Genomic DNA, 19759 nt, shown 5'->3' on the forward strand with positions numbered 1-19759 from the left:
TGGTAAAATATCCTTAAAAAATAATAAATAATAAAAGTTTTTTTTTTAAATTAAGACAAAGCTAGAAGACCAACAAAACACAGATCACTTTATATTTTGTAACTATATCTGCCCTTTGGCTACACTGTTCAATTTCAAAATACCATTAATTAAGACCACTTCAAGACACTGGAAAGTTTCCAAGGTATAATAAATTTGTTAATAGATCAAACCATAAATGAGAATTTCCAACCTAAATTTTTAAATAATTTGAAACAGAAGAAAGGCAAATTTGTATGATCTCTCTTATATGTGGAATCTAAAAATAAATTTTACACACACACACTTACAGAGAAGCCTGCTCTGCTTACAGGGAGCCTGCTTCCCTTCCTCTCTCTCTGCCTACTTGTGATCTCTCTCTATCAAATAAATAAAATAAGTAAAATTTATTTATTTTTTTATTAAAGATTTTATTTATTTATTTGATAGATCACAAGTAGGCAGAGAGAGAGAGAAGGGAGGAAGCAGGCTCCCTGCTGAGCAAAGAGCCCGACACGGGCCTCGATCCCAGGACCCTGGGATCATGACCTGAGCCAAAGGCAGAGGTTTTAACCCACTGAGCCACCCAGGTACCCCTAAAATAAGTAAAATTTAAATAAATTGAATACGAAATAAATTTTAGGATTTGAAAGAACATATGGTTGGATATTTTTCTTGCAGTATTCTTTCTTACCTCTGGGAATAGGTATTTATTATTAGATTAATTTTTTAGCTCATCATTCCATAGCTGAATAGATGAACTCTCCTGGCTCTGAGCTGGATTTTAAGCAGTAAATCTGTTTTCCATATTATACATGAACACTGTTTTGAGAAAGTATCATTTTCTCAAATGTCTTTCAATTAAACCAAAGCTTAATTTTTTCAGATTGTTTCCCTTCAAGTATCTCTATTAAATCACCAATAAAATAAAATGGGAAACACACACACAAAGACTTACTAAGGAGGATATTTCCAGGGTTTTTTTTTAATTTTTTTTCTTTATATGTACTTGTATTTTCTAAATTTCCTTTAATTAGCTTGTATAGCTTTTATCATCAGAAAAAAACATTTTAAGGGATTAAAGTGATTAAATTGATTGTAATCATCTTCATATTTCTTAGCCAATTCTTACATTGTACAATCCATTTTCTTTTTTAAAATTTTTTTTATTTTTTTATACACATATATTTTTATCCCCAGGGGTACAGGTCTGTGAATCATCAGGTTTACACACTTCACAGCACTCACCACAGCACATACCCTCCCCAATGTCCATAACCCCCTTGCCCAATCCCCCTCCCCCCAGCAACCCTCAGTTTGTTTTGTGAGATTGAGTCACTTATAGTTTGTCTCCCTCCCAATCCCATCTTGTTTCATTTATTCTTCTCCTACCCTCTTCACCCGCCATGTTGCACTCCACTTCCTCATATCAGGGAGATCATATGATAGTACAATCCATTTTTAATAGAGTTAAGTGTTGAACTAGTTGACCTCTAAGTTATTTAGATGATGAGATGAGAAGGCAAGGCAAATGACTTTACCATCAAACCACTGCAGAGATTCTCTAACAGCCTGGGCTACAACTGATTGCAATATGTCAATGTCAGGACCCCTCGGCTGAGCAGCACAACTCCAGAAACATTACATTTGTTTACCTTATTGACTTATTCTACAGAATCACTGTTTATATATTTGGGGTGGGGAGATAAACTGTGTTGAGTAAGACTATGAAGTTTAGACTCTTACCTGAGTCACTGTTAACTATCCTTGCAGCTTACAGGGGCATCAATTTTCAGATTTGAGAAAATAAAAACCTGCTCTGCCATTCAAGAGAATGGGAAAACACATAAAAAGCAGCCACAGAGTTCACAGGAAAAAAAATATGCCTTTGACTTGGGTTGTGATCTCTGGGTCCTGGGATTGAGCTTCGCATCGGACTTCTGGTTCAGCAGGGAGTCTGCTTCTCCCTCTACCTCCCCATCCCATCCCACTCCCCCCTGCCCCCATGCTTGTGCTCTCTCTCAAATGAATAAATAAAATCTTGAACAACAACAACAACAACAAAAATAACCTGTCTTTGAGAAACTACTGTTTTCTTACTCAATGAAGAGTAAGATGTCTTAAATTGTAGACTGATTCAAATTATATCATATTATGCCTGGAAGGTATAAGTCATTCAACACATTAAGTACAATTTCTAAGTAGCCTTGATTTACAACTAAAGTACAGAGCTTCAAATAAAGAGTTTGCGAAGACAAAATCCCACATTTATCTGAATTCTGTAGAGTTTACAGGAGACAGAACCCTGTGTCCACTTCACAGTCCAAACCTGATGCTGATTCCTTTTCACTTAGCCTGGTTTTGCTTTAAGTTTATCAAAACATTGCTTCATTTACATTTCACCTAAGCTTCACCCTTCCTCCAAATTTATAATAACTCTATCTTTCCTTAGGTAAATGTCCCATAGTTCTTCTAGTGTACAGTCTCCCTTGTAGCAATGATCAATAAACCTGTCTTTAGGGTGCCTAGGTGGCTCAGTCGGTTAAAGCTTCTGCCTTTGGCTCAGGTCATGATCTCAGGGTCCTAGGATCAAGCCCCGCATGGGGCTCTCTGCTCAGCAGGGAGCCTGCTTCCCCCTCTCTCTCTGCCTGCCTCTCTGCCTACTTGTGACCTCTCTCTGTCAAATAAATAAACAAAATCTTTACAAAAAATAAACCTGTCTTTATTAGACTGAAGGTTTGTCTCTGGTGGTGTTTAGCTGATTGGGCTAAGATAAATAACATAGCAATAGGATTCCAAAGATATTAAAACTTGCATTAATAAGAGAGCAGCCTCAAGCAAACACTATAAAGAAAATATGAGAATGTGACAAAATAGATCAACTAAAATGCAGCACCAAGGACTTATTATAAAAAGAGGATACTAAACAGAAGAACAATGTGTGTTTCAGCTACAAACTGGGCTTGGCTGCTTCCATGGATGTAATTCTGGGGGGAGAAAAAAAACAAAATTAAATATTTAAATATACATTAACTTTTGATATTCTAATCCTAAAATTGGCTATTCTTGAGCCCTATTAAATTATTAATGCACCTGATTTACATAAGCATTGAATCTGTGGCATTCATCAGTAAAGAAACTGGAAAAAAATAAACACTATTTCTGTGTTATTTATTATTCATTTGTCTTTTCATTGTACTATGTTCTCAACAACAGAATACATGAGAAACATAGTACTTCAGTGTACAAGACCATGAGGTACAATAATGTAAACTCCATGAAGGCAAAGATTGCTCTTGTTTACCACTGTATCTAATAATACTTAGCACAGTGCCTAGAAACAGTAGATGCTCAAGTACTTGTGCATTTCAACTAACTGTTTAGTTGAAAGCTGACTTTGATTCTTAGCCTCTTAGAGTCAAAAGGACTCATCAAGTGTGATAAGGATAAGGAATTTTCCACTTTTAAAAGCACATTTCATTAACTGAAGCTCATCATCCAAGAGAGATTGAAAACCCAATTCCTTCACACCTTGGCAATGGTGTCACCAAATAATAATTATTACCTATCTATCTATCTATATGTATATAGATAATCAATAATTAATAATAATAAATAATTATTAAGGTTAACTTTGGTGTATAATGGAAAGAAATTCTGAACTTCCCTTACCACATGTCCTGTGTGCGGATTCTTATGAGCATATGGTGGTCCTCTTATATGGTTCCACATTTGACCAGATGTCATAGCAAGCACAAAACACTAGGAAACAAAAAATAAGGAAATACTTATATAACATGGTACAGCTGCTCCTATACTGATCAGACTAACAGGTTGATGAAAAGCATGTCTGCTCAAGTAATACAGGAACCAAATTTTTTCAGATGAGTAATTTTTGAATAAGGCTTGTATTTCACAAGAATCACTAATACTTACACTGAAAGGAAAATCCTATTTTAAAATTATATATAACCTGACAGATGTTTAAAAATTTAAAACTGAAGAGCCTTTTAGAAGAATATTTTCAAAAGAACTGCATATGTTCTTAGGGGTGACATCCTATCATTGAAATTGGATAAAAAAGGAGCACAAGTTCCCACAAACTCTGGCCATGCTAATAAGATAATGAAGGAAACAAAATGATTTTAAGGCATGAATAAATAAAATCCCCCTCACAGGTAAGAAATAAAACAAAATTCTACCTAACAATACAATATTGTATGCAAACAATTTTTTAAAAGTTTTGAGATGGTTTATTTTCTGAGGTTGTTACCCTTCTAGGTTTACTACATTCAAAGTTTTTAAAAATCATTTTTTCTACTTATCTAAGTACAGAATTATCATAGTTCTTTAAATAATTCATTATCCCCTAAATAATTTACTGTATAAGTATTTGAAACACTTTTGTCTTCATTTACACATGACAGTTCTCCTGAGAAATGTATACATTTTATTGAGAAAAAAATCAAATATATTATAGAGGTGCTGTTATTTAAAATACATCTTAATAGTTTTTTATTTTAAGCTTATAAAAATTTTAATTTATATATATTTGACATACATTTATATATGCAAACAAGTTTTGTTCTAAAATTCACTCACCAAAGCTGCAAAAGCCCAACCAGTTTTATTAAAAAGAAATTCCATATTGCTTCTTCGAAGATACACAAGTCCACCAATAACAGCCAAAAGCAATCCCAACATAAGAGGACCAGCATAATTTGGGGGTCTAATTACTCTAATCTAATGGAAAGGAAAGAAAAAATGTTTTAAGTATGGAATTTACTTGTTAATTATATAGGTCAAACTAATTCAAAATGAAAGCAATCAAAACTAGTGTGGTTATTGTTGTGATGAGCACCAGGTGTTGTATGGAAGTGTTAAATCTTTGTATTTTACACCCGAAACTAACAGTTCACTATATTTAATTAATTAATTAATTAAAATTATTAAATAAAATTAAAAATTATTTAAATAAAAACTTTAAAAGGAAAATCATACTTTTTTCTTTTCATCCTAATCAAAAAAGTCTACAGTGTATCCCCAAATGGGATAGATAGGTACAGTATTCTGTTTAACTACAACACAACATCTTTTAGATTAAGAAGAATACCACTATATAGTCCATCAAAAACCACTCAAAAGAGTGGTTTCCATGCTGAATCAATAAGGTAATAGAAAATGTTTTATAATTTCATTCTTTCATCAGGATGTTTCTGTTAAATGCTACTTATGAAGCAGCTGCCAGACTATTCCACTTCAGTGATATGGTAACGAGACCAATTCAGACCTCCCTGTAAGACTGGAAGAAGACAATGGAAGGAGTAACTTTCTACAAAGTAGGGAAACTTACATTGACATCAGTTCTGTCAGCAATCCACCGGGCAATCTGTTCAGCTGAAAAACCACGCACCTGCAACTCATATGTATCACCTCGCTTCGGTTTCCCTTTTGCAGGAAAGTTGATGAAAGTTGGAGCTGAATTCATGTTGAGCTGAATAAAAAGAAGTCCATGAAAATATAAGTTATCAAGAAAATAATCTTAATAGCAAATATTACCTTGAAATTTAGGCATTTTACAAAGATGAGGAAGCCTAGGTTTAGGGAAATTAAGCGATTTGCCTAAGGAAAGTGGTGGAATCAGGATTCAAACCCAAGACTGTCTGTGACCTTAATTAGTACACTTCACTGACCAAATATTAACTCTGAGCTAGGAAACCTATATTCTACTCCTTTAGAATGGAAAATCTCCCATATCACAAACATTTTAATTTGTTCAGAAATAACACAAAAAGAACACATTTGCAAGAACTAAAATTGCCTTTTGTAGCTGAAATAAACTCCAAATTGAGTACATTTTCAGTCTGAGTAAACAAGATAGTGCTCTAAAACTAAAGTGAAAATCAATACAAAATGGTAGTCATGTGCAGAAATAGTTAATTCTAAAAGTTTCTTAAGTGTTTACTGATAAGCATCACATTCTCAATAATGTGACCAAGGTATGCTTAAAGAAGACAACATTGGAATTATTTAGGTAAAAAAACCATAACTGACTCATCTGCCTTATATCTTTCCTGATATAACTGTATTTATAGAAAAGAAAAAGTCTAAGTACAGGGAAAAGATGCTGACCAACAGATGCAAATATTCAGGTCCCCTCAACAGGTAACCCTATAAGGGAGATTAGGTTATGTGAGACATTTATAATTTAAAGACATCAGACAATAAAACAATCTAACGCTCTTGCTTTGATCCTATACTCACAACAGAACCCTCTAACAGTAATTTTTTAGACTTTCCCATAAGGAAGGAGAGCATAGTGATTAATGGATATGATTATTTTGGTCTCCTTGGCAAATTAATGAATAGATGAGTCCTTTAGTTACCAATGTCCACAGATTTTTAGTTTGGTAAGTGCGTACAAGGTCTCCAGAACTAAATAAATTCTGGCTACACTGTTAAAAATTCAATTTCAGTCTAAAAAGCTAAGAACCAGACCCTGGACAGTGTTCACTCCACAAACTACTACCCAAACTTCAGGCTGAAATCTTTTTAAAAATTTGTATGTATGTAATCTCTACACCCAATACGGGGTTGCTGGAATGCACTATCTTGAGATCAAAAGTCACATTTCTTCCAACTGAACCAGGGAGGTGCCCTTAAGACAAAATCATCAATATTTAACTATATCACTTTTGATTTTTTAAAAAAAATGTATAAAAATCTAGGTAATATATGAATCTATTTCCCTTAGGAAATAAAAAGTTCCAACTGCAATCAATTCTAGCAGCCACTATTGTTTTTTTTCAAGATTTTATTTATTTATTTGACACAGAGAGAAAGAGAGAGAGAGAGAGAGTGAGAGAGGAAACAAACACAAGCAGGGAGTGGAAGAAGGAGTAGCAGGCTCTCCGCCGAGAAGGGAGCCCAATGTGAAGCTCCAGTCCAGGACCCTGGGATCATGACCTGAGCCAAAAATAGATGCTTAATGCCTGAGCCACCCAGGCACCCCTAGCAACCACTATTATTATTTCTAGACTTTTCTGAATTTATTCATATACATGTGTATATACCAACAGAAAACACAATATTGCTTTCTGTTTGCTTGAACACAAATGGTATCATATTAACTATAATATTCTACAATCTTCTTTTTATATGCAGCCATGTTTGAAGGATCTATCCATGATTGTGTGTGTGTGTGTGTGTGTGTGTGTGTACACATTCCTCACTCTTTCAGATTACTAAGAAACTATGCTATTGTTGGACTTTAGTCTTTTTTTTTTCCAGTTAAACATAATGTTGCAATGAAGAGCCACATACTTATCTTCCTGTATACCCGCTAAGAGTTTTTCTCCAAAGATCGACTTGTTAGGTCACAGGGTAGAAACATTTGAAATTAAAATGGATAGAGTCAACTTTCTTCCCAAAGTGACTGTACCAATTTATACTTCTATCCGTCAATAAAGGAAGGTATCTATTTCTCTGTATTTTTACCATAAGTTTGTATAATGGGTAAATATTGTGCATCACAATTCTTGTAACTTGTATTTTCATAATTACTAGTATAAGAACTTTATACCAGGGGCATCTGGGTGGCTCAGTGGGTTAAAGCCTCTGCCTTCGGCTCAGGTCATGATCCCAGGGTCCTGGGATCGAGCCCCACATCAGGCTCTCTGCTCGGCAGGGAGCCTGCTTCTCTTCCTCTCTCTCTGCCTGCCTCTCTGCCTACTTGTGATCTCTGTCTGTCAAATAAATAAATAAAATCTTTTAAAAAAAGAACTTTATACCAAATCAGCCCTTTAAAAATATTTTGTAGACTAAAGACACAATCAAGAGAGTGAAAAGGCGGGGCGCCTGGGTGGCTCAGTAGGTTAAGCCTCTGCTTTCGGCTCAGGTCATGATCTCAGGGTCCTGGGATCGAGCCCTGCATCGGGCTCTCTGCTCAGCAGGGAGCCTGCTTCCCCCTCTCTCTCTCTGTCTGCCTCTCTGCCTACCTGTGATCTTTCTCTCTGTCAAATAAATAAATAAAATCTTAAAAAAAAAAAAAAAGAGTGAAAAGGCACTATCTCCAAATCATATATCTGATAAAGGGTTAATATCCACAATATATGAAGAACTACAATTCAACCAAAAAAACAAACAAACAAAAAACAAACCCAAACAGATTAAAAACTAGGAAGAGGACGTGAATAGATGTTTCTCAAAAAAAGATAAAGAAGTGGGCAACAAGCACATGAAAAGATGCTCTACATCACTTAATCATTAGGGAAATACAAATCAAAACTATAATGAAATACCTCTTTATACCCATTAGAATGGCTACCATCAAACAAAACAACTAAAAAATAAATGTTGCTGAGGTAGTAAAGAAACTGGAACCCCTGTGGTGTACTGCCAGTGGGAATATGAAATGGTGCAGCCACTACGGAAAACGGGATGGAGGTTCCTTAAAAAACTAAAAATGGAACATGATCCAGGAATTTCAATTCTAGGTGTATATACCTGAAAGGATTGAATGCAGGGTCTCCAAGAGATATTTGTACACTTATTTTCACAGCAGCATTATTCACAATAGCCAAAAGATGGAAGCAACTCAAGTGTCCATCAATAGATTAATGGTTAAATAAAAGGTGCTATATACATACATTTTCAGCCTCAAAAAAGAAAAAAAAATTTGACACATGCTACAACATGGATAAACTTTGAGGACATAATGCTAAATGAAATGTCACAAAATGACCAATATTGTACATTTATTTTTTTTAAAGATTTTATTATTTATTTGACAGAGAGTGAGAGCACAAGTAGGGAGAGTGGCAGATGGAAGGAGAGGAAGAGGTAGGCTCCACACTGAGCAAGGAGCCAGATGCCAGCTCAATCTCAGGATCCCAGGATCATGACCTGAGCCAAAGGCAGATGCTTAATGGACCTAGCCACCCAGGTACCCGGTATAATTACATTTATATGAGGTACCTACAGTAGTCAAAGTCATAGAGACTGAAAGTAGAATAGTAGTCACCAGGGGCTATGAGAAGAGGGAATGGGGAATTATTTAATGGGTATTGAATTTCAGTTTTATAAAATACAAAGAGTGCTGGAGATTGGCTGCACAACAATATGAGTTAACTTAGCGCTAGTGAATTTTATATTTAAGATTGATAGAGACAACACATTATATGTTATATATATTTTCCCACATATACTGTGGCATATGATACTACTATTTGGAGAAAGATTTGAATTTCTTTCACAAATGGATATACTACCATCCTTATACCACTAACTCTAAATAGAGTTCTAAAATAGGCATCAATTATGAAAAGCTATTTGATGTAAAAGAAAATTAGTTTTGTATTTTTATAAATCACTAACAGAAATTCCTTGCGTATATTGTTAAAATAAGTGGAATTACAATTTTTAATTTCTAAAATAATACCACAGCTTGAATAACAGACAATGAGAAAGCAATTTATTAAACTCAGAAATTATTTCCATTGGTCTAATAAAGGCAAAATGCACTCATCTTTTAGGTTGTAGCATGTTTTTTTTTTTTTTAAAGATTTTATTTATTTATTTGAGAGAGAGACCGTGAGAGAGAGCACATGAGCAAGGAGAAGGTCAGAGAGAGAAGCAGACTCCCCGTGGAGCTGGGAGCCCGATGCGGGACTCAATCCTGGGACTCCGGGATCATGACCTGGGCTGAAGGCAGTCGTCCAACCAACTGAGCCACCCAGGCGCCCTGTAGCATGTTTTTTTTAAAGATTTTATTTATTTATTTGACACAAGTAGACAGAGAGGCAGGCAGAGAGAGAGAGAGAGAGAGAGAGAGGAGGAAGCAGGCTCCCTGCTGATTAGAGAGCCTGATGCGGGGCTCGATCCCAGGACCCTGAGATCATGACCTGAGCTGAAGGCAGAGGCCCCAACCCACTGAGCTACCCAGGAGCCCCTGTAGCATGTTTTATAAATGTACTCGTTTTGATTTAAGGGGCTGTGACTGGAATATGACTGGCACAATGACATACTGTAAAATGGGAATATTAAGCTGTTTGGTATTTATTGAATATCCATTATGTACTTAACACTGATAGCTATAGGATGTTGGCTCTACTCTGAAGTAAGTGATTATATTCTAAGATGAACTGTCAAACAACTATAGGGCTAATTTTACTATGAGGTAGAATGTGGATACATGTATAATAGAAATATAAGGAAAATAGTATGACAACACAAGAAAAGGGATGACTCACATTTCATTTGGAAGATCTGAAAAGGCTGCAAGGGAGTATCTGAAATGAGGCTTAAAGGTAAGTGGAATTTTGAGGGGAGAGAAACAATCAATGATACTAAAATAAGACAGTGTATGACATAATATAAATATGAGAACGGTGCTTATGCATCTGCAGTAAAGAGTGCATGAATGGAAAACTAAGGAATTTTGGCTTTAGTGTAATGTCACTATTTTCAAAAGTATGTTCCACAGAATCTAAGCAAAATCCTTCATTAACTAGTCCAATAATTTGGGAAGTTCTGCATATCACAGCCCAATACTGGATTTGAAAAATAACACACACCAGAATGTTAAAGTCTATGAAAAGTCCTGTGTTGGGAGACAATTCTCCATAGGTTTCTTGTGTTTCTGCATATGCTTCATTAAGAGGAATCGACTAGAACTCATACAGCAATTCAGCAATGTGGCAGGATACAAAGTCAATGTACAGAAATCAGTGGCTTTCTTATACACTAACAATGAAAATACAGAAAGGGAAATTAGAGAATCGATTCCATTTACTATAGCACCAAGAACCATAAGATACCTGGGAATAAACCTAACCAAAGAGGTAAAGGATCTGTACTCGAGGAACTACAGAACACTCATGAAAGAAACTGAAGAAGACACAAAAAGATGGAAGATCATTCCACGCTCTTGGATCGGAAGAATAAACATTGTTAAAATGTCTATACTGCCTAGAGCAATCTATACTTTTAATGCCATTCCGATCAAAATTCCACCGGTATTCTTCAAAGAGCTGGAGCAAATAATCCTAAAATTTGCATGGAATCAGAAGAGACCCCGAATCGCTAAGGAAATGTTGAAAAACAAAAATAAAACTGGGGGCATCATGTTACCGGATTTCAAGCTTTACTACAAAACCGTGATCACCAAGACAGCATGGTACTGGCATAAAAACAGACACATAGACCAGTGGAACAGAGTAGAGAGCCCAGATATGGAACCTCAACTCTATGGTCAATTAATCTTCAACAAAACAGGAAAAAATATACAGTGGAAAAAAACAGTCTCTTCAATAAATGGTGCTGGGAAAACTGGACAGCTATATGTAGAAGAATGAAACTTGACCATTCTCTTACACCATACACAAAGATAAACTCAAAATGGATAAAAGACCTCAATGTGAGACAGAACTCTATCAGAATCCTAGAGGAGAACATAGGCAGTAATCTCTTTGATATCAGCCACAGCAACTTCTTTCAGGATATGTCTCCAAAGGGAAAGGAAACAAAAGTGAAAATAAACTTCTGGGACCTCATCAAAATCAAAAGCTTCTGCACAGCAAAGGAAACAGTCAACAAAACAAAGAGGCAACCCACGGAATGGGAGAAGTTATTTGCAAATGACAGTACATACAAAAGGTTGATATCCAGGATCTATAAAGAACTCCTCAAACTCAACACACACAAAACAGACAATCCTATCCAAAAATGGGCAGAAGATATGAACAGACACTTCTCCAGTGAAGACATACAAATGGCTATCAGACACATGAAAAAAATGTTCATCATCACCAGCCATCAGGGAGATTCAAATGAAAACCACATTGAGATATCACCTTACACCAGTTAGAATGGCCAAAATTAGCAAAACAGGAAACAACATGTGTTGGAGGGGATGTAGAGAAAGGGGAACCCTCTTACACTGTTGGTGGGAATGCAAGTTGGTGCAGCCTCTTTGGAGAACAGTGTAGAGATTCCTCAAGAAATTAAAAATAGAGCTTCCCTATGACCCTGCAATTGCACTACTGGGTATTTACCCCAAAGATACAGATGTCGTGAATTGAAGAGCCATCTGTACCCCAATGTTTATAGCAGCAATGGCCACGGTCGCCAAACTGGGGAAAGAACCAAGATGCCCTTCAACGGACGAATGGATAAGGAAGATGTGGTCCATATACACTATGGAATATTATGCCTTCATCAGAAAGGATGAATATCCAACTTTTGTAGCAACATGGATGGGACTGGAAGAGATTATGCTGAGTGAAATAAGTCAAGCAGAGAGAGTCAATTATCATATGGTTTCACTTATTTGTGGAGCATAACAAATAGCATGGAGGACAAGGGGAGATGGAGAGGAGAAGGGAGTTGAGGGAAATTGGAAGGGGGGTGAACCATGAGAGACTATGGACTCTGAAAAACAATCTGAGGGTTTTGAAGGGGCAGGGGGTGGGAGGTTGGGGGAACCAGGTGGTGGGTATTAGAGAGGGCACGGATTGCATGGACACTGGGTGTGGTACAAAAACAATGAATACTGTGACGCTGAAAAAAATAAATTAATAAAAATAAATAAATAAACAAGAGGGGGCGCCTGGATGGCTCAGTGGGTTAAGCCACTGCCATCGGCTCAGGTCATGATCTCAGGGTCTTGGGATCGAGTCCCGCATCGGGCTCTCTGCTCAGCAGGGAGCCTGCTTCCCTTACTCTCTCTCTCTGCCTGCCTCTCTGCCTACTTGTGATCTCTCTCTGTCAAATAAATAAAATCTTTAAAAAAAAATAAAATAAATAAACAAGAGGAATGGACTAACTCTGTTCTGGATGATTTTTTCAAGGGTGTTTGTATAGCCTTAGAAGACAGAAATAGAGCCCCTCCAAAGCAAAGGGCATGCATGCTTACTACCTTTTCTAGGATTTCCCAAAGCTTAGAGATACTCTCCTATAATGCAAACCATTGTCCTTCATTGCATCATCCTATGGAAAGTGCGGCTTGGGGAAATGGTGCAAGAAAGTGCTGATACTTTGGATACCATCATTACTGTGAATAATATAAAGTCCTTTAACTCTGACTCAGGAGTATCATCTCTTCTGCTAGGATCTATGAAACCATGGTAGTCTAACTCATTATCTTGCAAGTAATTAAACCCTCAGATCCTTCATAGGTCATGATACCCTAAAGTAAAAAATAACATTAAATTTTGTTTATCCTCAAGGTTCCCAAATTTAATTTTTCCCAACTATTCTTATTAATACTCTCCAGAGAGGTGCCTGGGTGGCTCAGCTGGTTAAGCGTCCGACTCATGATTTCAACTCAGGTCATAATCTCACGGTCCTGGGATTGAACCCTGTGCCAGCCTCTGGACTCAGTGGGGAGTCTGCTGGATATTCTCTCCCTCTGCTCCTCCCCTCAATTCATATATACATGTACTCTCTCTCTTAATTGAATAAATCTTCAAAAAAAAAAAAAAAAAAAAACTCTCCCGGGGCGCCTGGGTGGCTCAGTGGGTTAAAGCCTCTGCCTTCAGCTCGGGTCATGATCCCAGGGTCCTGGGATCGAGCCCCATATCGGGCTCTCTGCTCAGTGGGGAGCCTGCTTCCCTTCCTCTCTCTCTGCCTGCCTCTCTGCCTACTTGTGATCTCTGTCTGTAAATAAATAAATAAAATCTTTAAAAAAAAAAACCTCTCCAGAAAAAACTCTAGAAACTGTTTCAGAGGTAACAGGGAGAGTGTATTATATGGATGGTGGCAAGTGAACCAGTTGAAAGTACTAATTCAAATGAAAGAGGTTACCCTGTCCCCTAAGAGGAGTGGGAAGGCTGAGAAATCCTTGTGAAGTTCATAGTCCAGGGGCATAGTCTCACTAAAAAACGGAGACCTAATCATAGGACCATAGAACATACCCATCCCACCTTACTAAAGGCCAATACAGCAGTTCATTTTAATCAGTACATCATGTCTGGCTACAAAACCAAAATTAAAAAAAAAAACATGATTTGAAGACACAGAGCAAGTATCATAACTAGACATGACAAGGATGTTGGAATTATCAGATTGGGAATTTTTTAAATCTATGGTTAATATGCTAATGGAACTAATGGATAATACAGCATGCAAAAACAAATGGGTACTGTAAAAAGAGAAGTAGAAATCCTAAAAAAGAATGAAAAAGAAATGCTGGAGATGAAAAACACTATAACAGAAAGAAAAATGCTTTTGATGGGCTTACCAGTACACTAGACATGGCTGAGGAAGAAATATCTCTGAGCTAGAGGATCTATTAACAGAATCCTCAAAAACTGAAAGGCAGAGAATAAAGACTAGAAAGAACAGAACAGAATATTCAACGACCATGGATCAACTACTACAAAAGATGTAACATACACATAATGGGAATACCAGAAGAACAGAGAAAGGAACAGAAGAAATACTTAAAACAGTAATGACTGAGAATTCCTCAAACTAACATCTGACTCCACACCATAGATTCAGGAAGTTCCAAGAACATCAAGCAGAGTAAATGCCAAAAAAATATACCCAGGCATATCATTTTTGAACTATAGATAGTCCAAGAAAAACAAAACAAAACAAAACAACAACAACCTGAAAGAAGCCAGAGAAATACAACAGCTTACTCATAGAAGAGAGATAAAAATTACTACCAACTTCTCTTTAGAAACCATCCAAGGGAAAAAAAAAAAGAAACCATCCAAGGAAGAAGAGAGTGAAATATTTAAAGCGTGACGAGAAAAAAAAACCACCAACTTAGAATTCTGCACCCTAAGAAATTATTCTTAGACAAACAAAATCTAAAGGAATTTCATGCAAGAAATGTTAAAAGAAGTTCATAGAGACAAGGAAAATAAGAAAGGTTAGAAACTTGGATCCACATAAAGGAAGGGAGAACACTGAAGAAGAAAAAAATGAGAATAAAATACTTTTCTTTTTCTGTTTAAGATTTTTTTTTTAAAGATTTTATTTATTTATTTGACAGAGAGAAATCACAAGTAGGCAGAGAGGCAGGCAGAGAGAGAGAGAGAGGAGGAAGCAGGCTCCCTGCTGAGCAGAGAGCCCGATGCGGGACTCGATCCCAGGACCCTGAGATCATGACCTGAGCCGAAGGCAGCGGCTTAACCACTGAGCCACCCAGGCGCCCTCTGTTTAAGATTTTAAGTAATCTTAATACCCAACATGGAGCTGAACTCATAACCCCGAGACCAAGAGCTGCACGGTCCACTGACATCGTCAGCCAGGTGTCCCTATTTTTCTTATTCTAAATTTACCTAAGAGATGATAACAGTTTATTCAAAGTAATACCAACAATGTATTCAATTGTGTATGCATTTATGTATGTTTAAATATAACTGAAATAAGTGACAGAAATGATACAAGGGATGGGAGACAGAAGTTAGGAATATATATTTTTTATTTTAAGTTACTCACACATCCCATGAAGAGGTATAATGTTATGTGAAAGTGGATGGGGGATGGTGCCTGGGTGGCTCAGTTGGTTAAGTGTCCAACTCTTGATTTCAGCTCAGGTCATGATCTCAGGATTGTGAGACTGAAACCTGCGCTGGACTCTGCACTTGGTGTGGAGCCTGCTTAAGATTCTCTCCCTCCCTCTCTTCTGCCCCACTGCCAGCACTTGTGTGCATGCTCTTTCTCTTAAAAAAAAAAAAAGTGGACTTGCATTAGCTATAAAGGTATATTGCAAATTCTAGGGCAACCACTAAAAAAGGGGAAAAAATAGTATAGCCAATATGCTAAGAAAGGTAAGAAAATGAAATCACATAAAATGTTTAGCTACACAAAAGGCAGAAAAGGAATGGAAAATAAAAATAGAAACAATGACTAAGGGCAACAAATAGAAAACAGTAATGAATAGAGTGCATATTAGTCCAACTGCATAAATAATCCAAATACATAAATAATATGAGTATCAATAGTCTAAACATAGGTTCAAAAAACAAGACCCAAGGGGCGCCTGCGTGGCTCAGTGGGTTAAGCCTCTGCCTTTGGCTCAGGTCATGATCTCAGGGTCATGGGATCAAATCCTGCATCGGGCTCTCTGCTTGGCAGGGAGTCTGCTTCCCCCTCCCTCTGCCTGCCTCTCTGCCTACTTGTGATCTCTCTCTGTCAAATAAATAAATAAATAAATCTTAAAACAACAACAACAACAACAAAACAAGATCCAAGTGTATGTTAACTACAAGAAACCCACTTTATTTTAATTTTTTTTAAGAAACCAACTTTAAATAGAGACATATACAGATGAAATATATGGATAATACATAGATTAAAAGGATGGAGGAAAATATACCCTGCTAACACTAATCAGAAGAAAACAGGAATAGCTGTATTAACTTTAGATGGAGCAGATTTCAAAATATGGAGTTATTAGAGATTAAAAAGGGCATTACATGATGATCAAGGGGTCAATTCTCCAAAAAGACATAACAATCTTTAATATGTATGTGCCTAACAACAGTGTCAAACTATGTGAGACAAAATCTAACAGACCTGAAAGGAGAAATAGATGAATCAACTATCATAGTTGGAGACTTCAATAGCCCTCTTCAACACCCAAAGGAGAGATCAGCAGGCAAAAAATCAGTAAGGATATGGCTGAACTCAATACCACCTTCAATTAACTAGATATAATTGATATCTACAGACTAACTTCACCCAAAAAAGCACAATTCACATTCTTCTCAAAATCACACGAAACAGTCACCAAGACAAACCACATTATGGGCTATAAAACACACCCTAACAAATTTAAAGTATAGAGATCATACAATGTTGGACCCTTAGACAATAATGGAATTGAACTAGAAACCATAACAGAAAAAGAATTAGAAAATCCCCAAATACATGAAAATTAAATGATACATTTCTAATTAACACATGGTCAAGGACAAAATCTCAAGAAAACTTCAGAAAGATTTGGAACTAAATGAAAAGGGAAACACAACATATCAAAATCTGTGGGGTAGAGCAAAAAAGGGCTAGAGGGAAATTTATAACACTGAATGCATATATGAGGAAAAATATCTATATCAATAATTTAAGTTTCCCCCTTGGGAAACCAAAGAAAAGTACAAATTAAATCCAAACTTAGCAGACAATAATAAGAATTAGAGCAGAAATAAACAAAATTGAAAATAGTCAATGGAAAAATCAATGAAACCAAAAGCTTGTTCTTTGAAAAGGTCAAAGAAATATGTAAGTGTATGGCCAAACTAAGAAGAAGAGAAGACAACAAATACTAGTATCAGACATGAAAAAGAGGATACCACTATAGATCCTATATGGGCATTAAAGGGATAGTATAAAAAAAAGAGGATACCACTATAGATCCTATATGGACATTAAAGGGATAGCATACAAGCAATGCTATGCTTACAAATTTTATAACCTACATGTAATGGACCAGTTCTTTGAAAGACACAATTTGCCAAAACTCATACAAAAAGAAATTAAAAAATCTGAATAGGCCTATATCTATTAAAAAAGCTGAACCAAAAATAATAACCCTCCAAAATAGAAAGCACCAGACTCAGATGAGTTCAATGGTAAAGTCTATGAACATATAAAGAAGAAATTATACCAATTTCTACAATCTCTTTCAGAAGATAGAGCAGAAGGAATCTCTGTCTCTGTCTCTATGCAAAAATAAATAAATAAAACTTGGAAAAAGGGGCAACTGAGTGGCTCAGTTAGTTGAGCAGCCGACTCCTGGTTTCAGCTCAGGTCATGATCTCAGGGAAGTGAGATCAAGCCCTGTCTCGGGCTCTATGCTCAGAAGGGAGTTGGCTTCGGATTCTTTCTTTCTCTCTCTCTCCTCTGCCCCTCCCCCTGCTCTCCCTCTCTAAAAGTAAGTAAATAAATCTTTAAAAAAGAAGATAAGCATAGGGAATACATGCAGCTCGATCTATGATGCCAGCATTATCTTCATATCCAAAACAGACAAAGACATAAGAAAACCATAGATTGATGTCTCTCATGAATACAGATGCAAGAACTCTAAACAAAATATTAGCAAATTAAATAAATAATGTACAAAAAGAATTATACACCACAACCAAGGAGGACTTAATTCCAAGCATGCAAGGGTGGTTCAATATTAATACCCAATTAATACAAAGAAACAAGTGTTGGTGAAAAGGTGGAGAAAAAGGAACCCGTTTGCACTGTTAGTGGCAGTGCAAACTAGTACAGCCACTGTGGAAAAGTATATGGAGATTTCTCAAAAAGTTAAAAATACAACTACCCTATGATCCAGTAATTGTACCACTGGGTATTTACCCAAAAAATACAGAAACACCAATTCAAAGGGATACATGCACCTCTATGTCTGTAGCAGCATTATTTACAGCAACCAAGGTATAGAAACAGCCTAAGAGTCCATTAATGTACAAATGGATAAAGAAGATGTAGTACATATGTATGTGGTATATGTATGCATTGGAATGTAATTCAGCCATAAAAAAGAATGAAATCTTGTCATTTGCAAAGACATGGATGGAACCAGAGAGCCTAATGCTAAGTGAAATAAGTTAGCCAGAGAAGGATAAATACCATATTTCAGTCACATGTGGAATCTGAAAAATAAAACAAATGAGCAAAGGAAAAAAAGAGACAAACCAAGAAACAGACTCTTAACAGTAGAGAACTAATGGTTACTAGAAGGGAGGTGGGTGGGAGGGGTGGGTGAAATAGGTGTTGGGGATTAAGGAGTGCACTTGTGATGAGCACTGTAGGATGTATGGAATTGATGAATCATTATGTACATCTGAAACTAATATAGTACTGTATGTTAACTATATTAGAATTAAGACAAAATTTAAAAATCAATTAATGCAACCTATCATAATAGGCTAAAAAGAACCATATTATCTTATCAATGGATACAGGAAAAACATTTGACAGATTCCAAACCTATCCATGATAAAATCTCTCAGTAAACTAGGATTAGAGAGGAGCTTCCTCAACTTGATAAAGAACATCTACCAAAATACTACAGCTAACATTATAGTTAGTGATAAGAAACTACATGTTTTTCTACTAAGTTCAGGTACAAGAATGGCCTTTGTTACAAATCCTTTGGTACAAGAATGGCCTTTATCATCAATCCTTTTTAACATCATCCTAGAAGTTCTAGTTAATGCAAGAAGGCAAAAATGAAATAAAAGGAATATATCTGGTAAGGAAGGAAAAAAAAACTGCCTTTGTTCATAGATGACATGATTATCTATGTAAAAGATCTAAAAGAATCAATCAAAATAACTCTTGTAATAAGCGATTATACCAAGGTGGCAGTATACAAAATTTAATATACAAAAGTCAATTGTTTTCATATGTAGGAATATTGAACAAGAGAAATTTTATCTTATTTATTTATTTTTAAAGATTTTATTTATTTATTTGACAGAGAGAGATCACAAGTAGGCAGAGAGGCAGCCAGAGAGAGAGGAAGGGAAGCAGGCCCCCTGCTGAGCAGAGAGCCCGATGTGGGACTCGATCCCAGGACCCTGAGATCATGACCTGAGCCGAAGGCAGCGGCTTAACCCACTGATCCACCCAGGTGCCCCGAGAAATTTTAAATAAAAAACAATACCATTTACATTAGCATCCCCCCATATTTTGTTAGTATAAATCTAACAAAGTATGTACAAGATCAATATGAGGAAAACAAAACTCTGATAAAAAGAAATTAAAGAACTAG

At 36.3% G+C, this 19759-nt stretch overlaps 1 protein-coding gene across 1 annotated transcript in view; it reads right to left on the reverse strand.

Annotated features, from left to right (window-relative positions):
• Window positions 1-19759, reverse strand: part of MAGT1 (magnesium transporter 1) — a 79867-nt gene that overhangs the window by 13440 nt on the left and 46668 nt on the right. The window contains exons 4-7 of the mRNA XM_059157480.1: window positions 5372-5512; window positions 4621-4761; window positions 3691-3780; window positions 2942-3005 (exon numbers count right to left, since the gene is read on the reverse strand). Coding sequence (XP_059013463.1) covers window positions 2942-3005; window positions 3691-3780; window positions 4621-4761; window positions 5372-5512 — 436 coding nt within the window. The remainder of the gene's footprint in view (window positions 1-2941; window positions 3006-3690; window positions 3781-4620; window positions 4762-5371; window positions 5513-19759) is intronic.

Source organism: Mustela lutreola, chromosome X (genome assembly GCF_030435805.1).
Source record: "Mustela lutreola isolate mMusLut2 chromosome X, mMusLut2.pri, whole genome shotgun sequence".
NCBI classification, from domain to species: Eukaryota; Metazoa; Chordata; class Mammalia; order Carnivora; family Mustelidae; genus Mustela; species Mustela lutreola.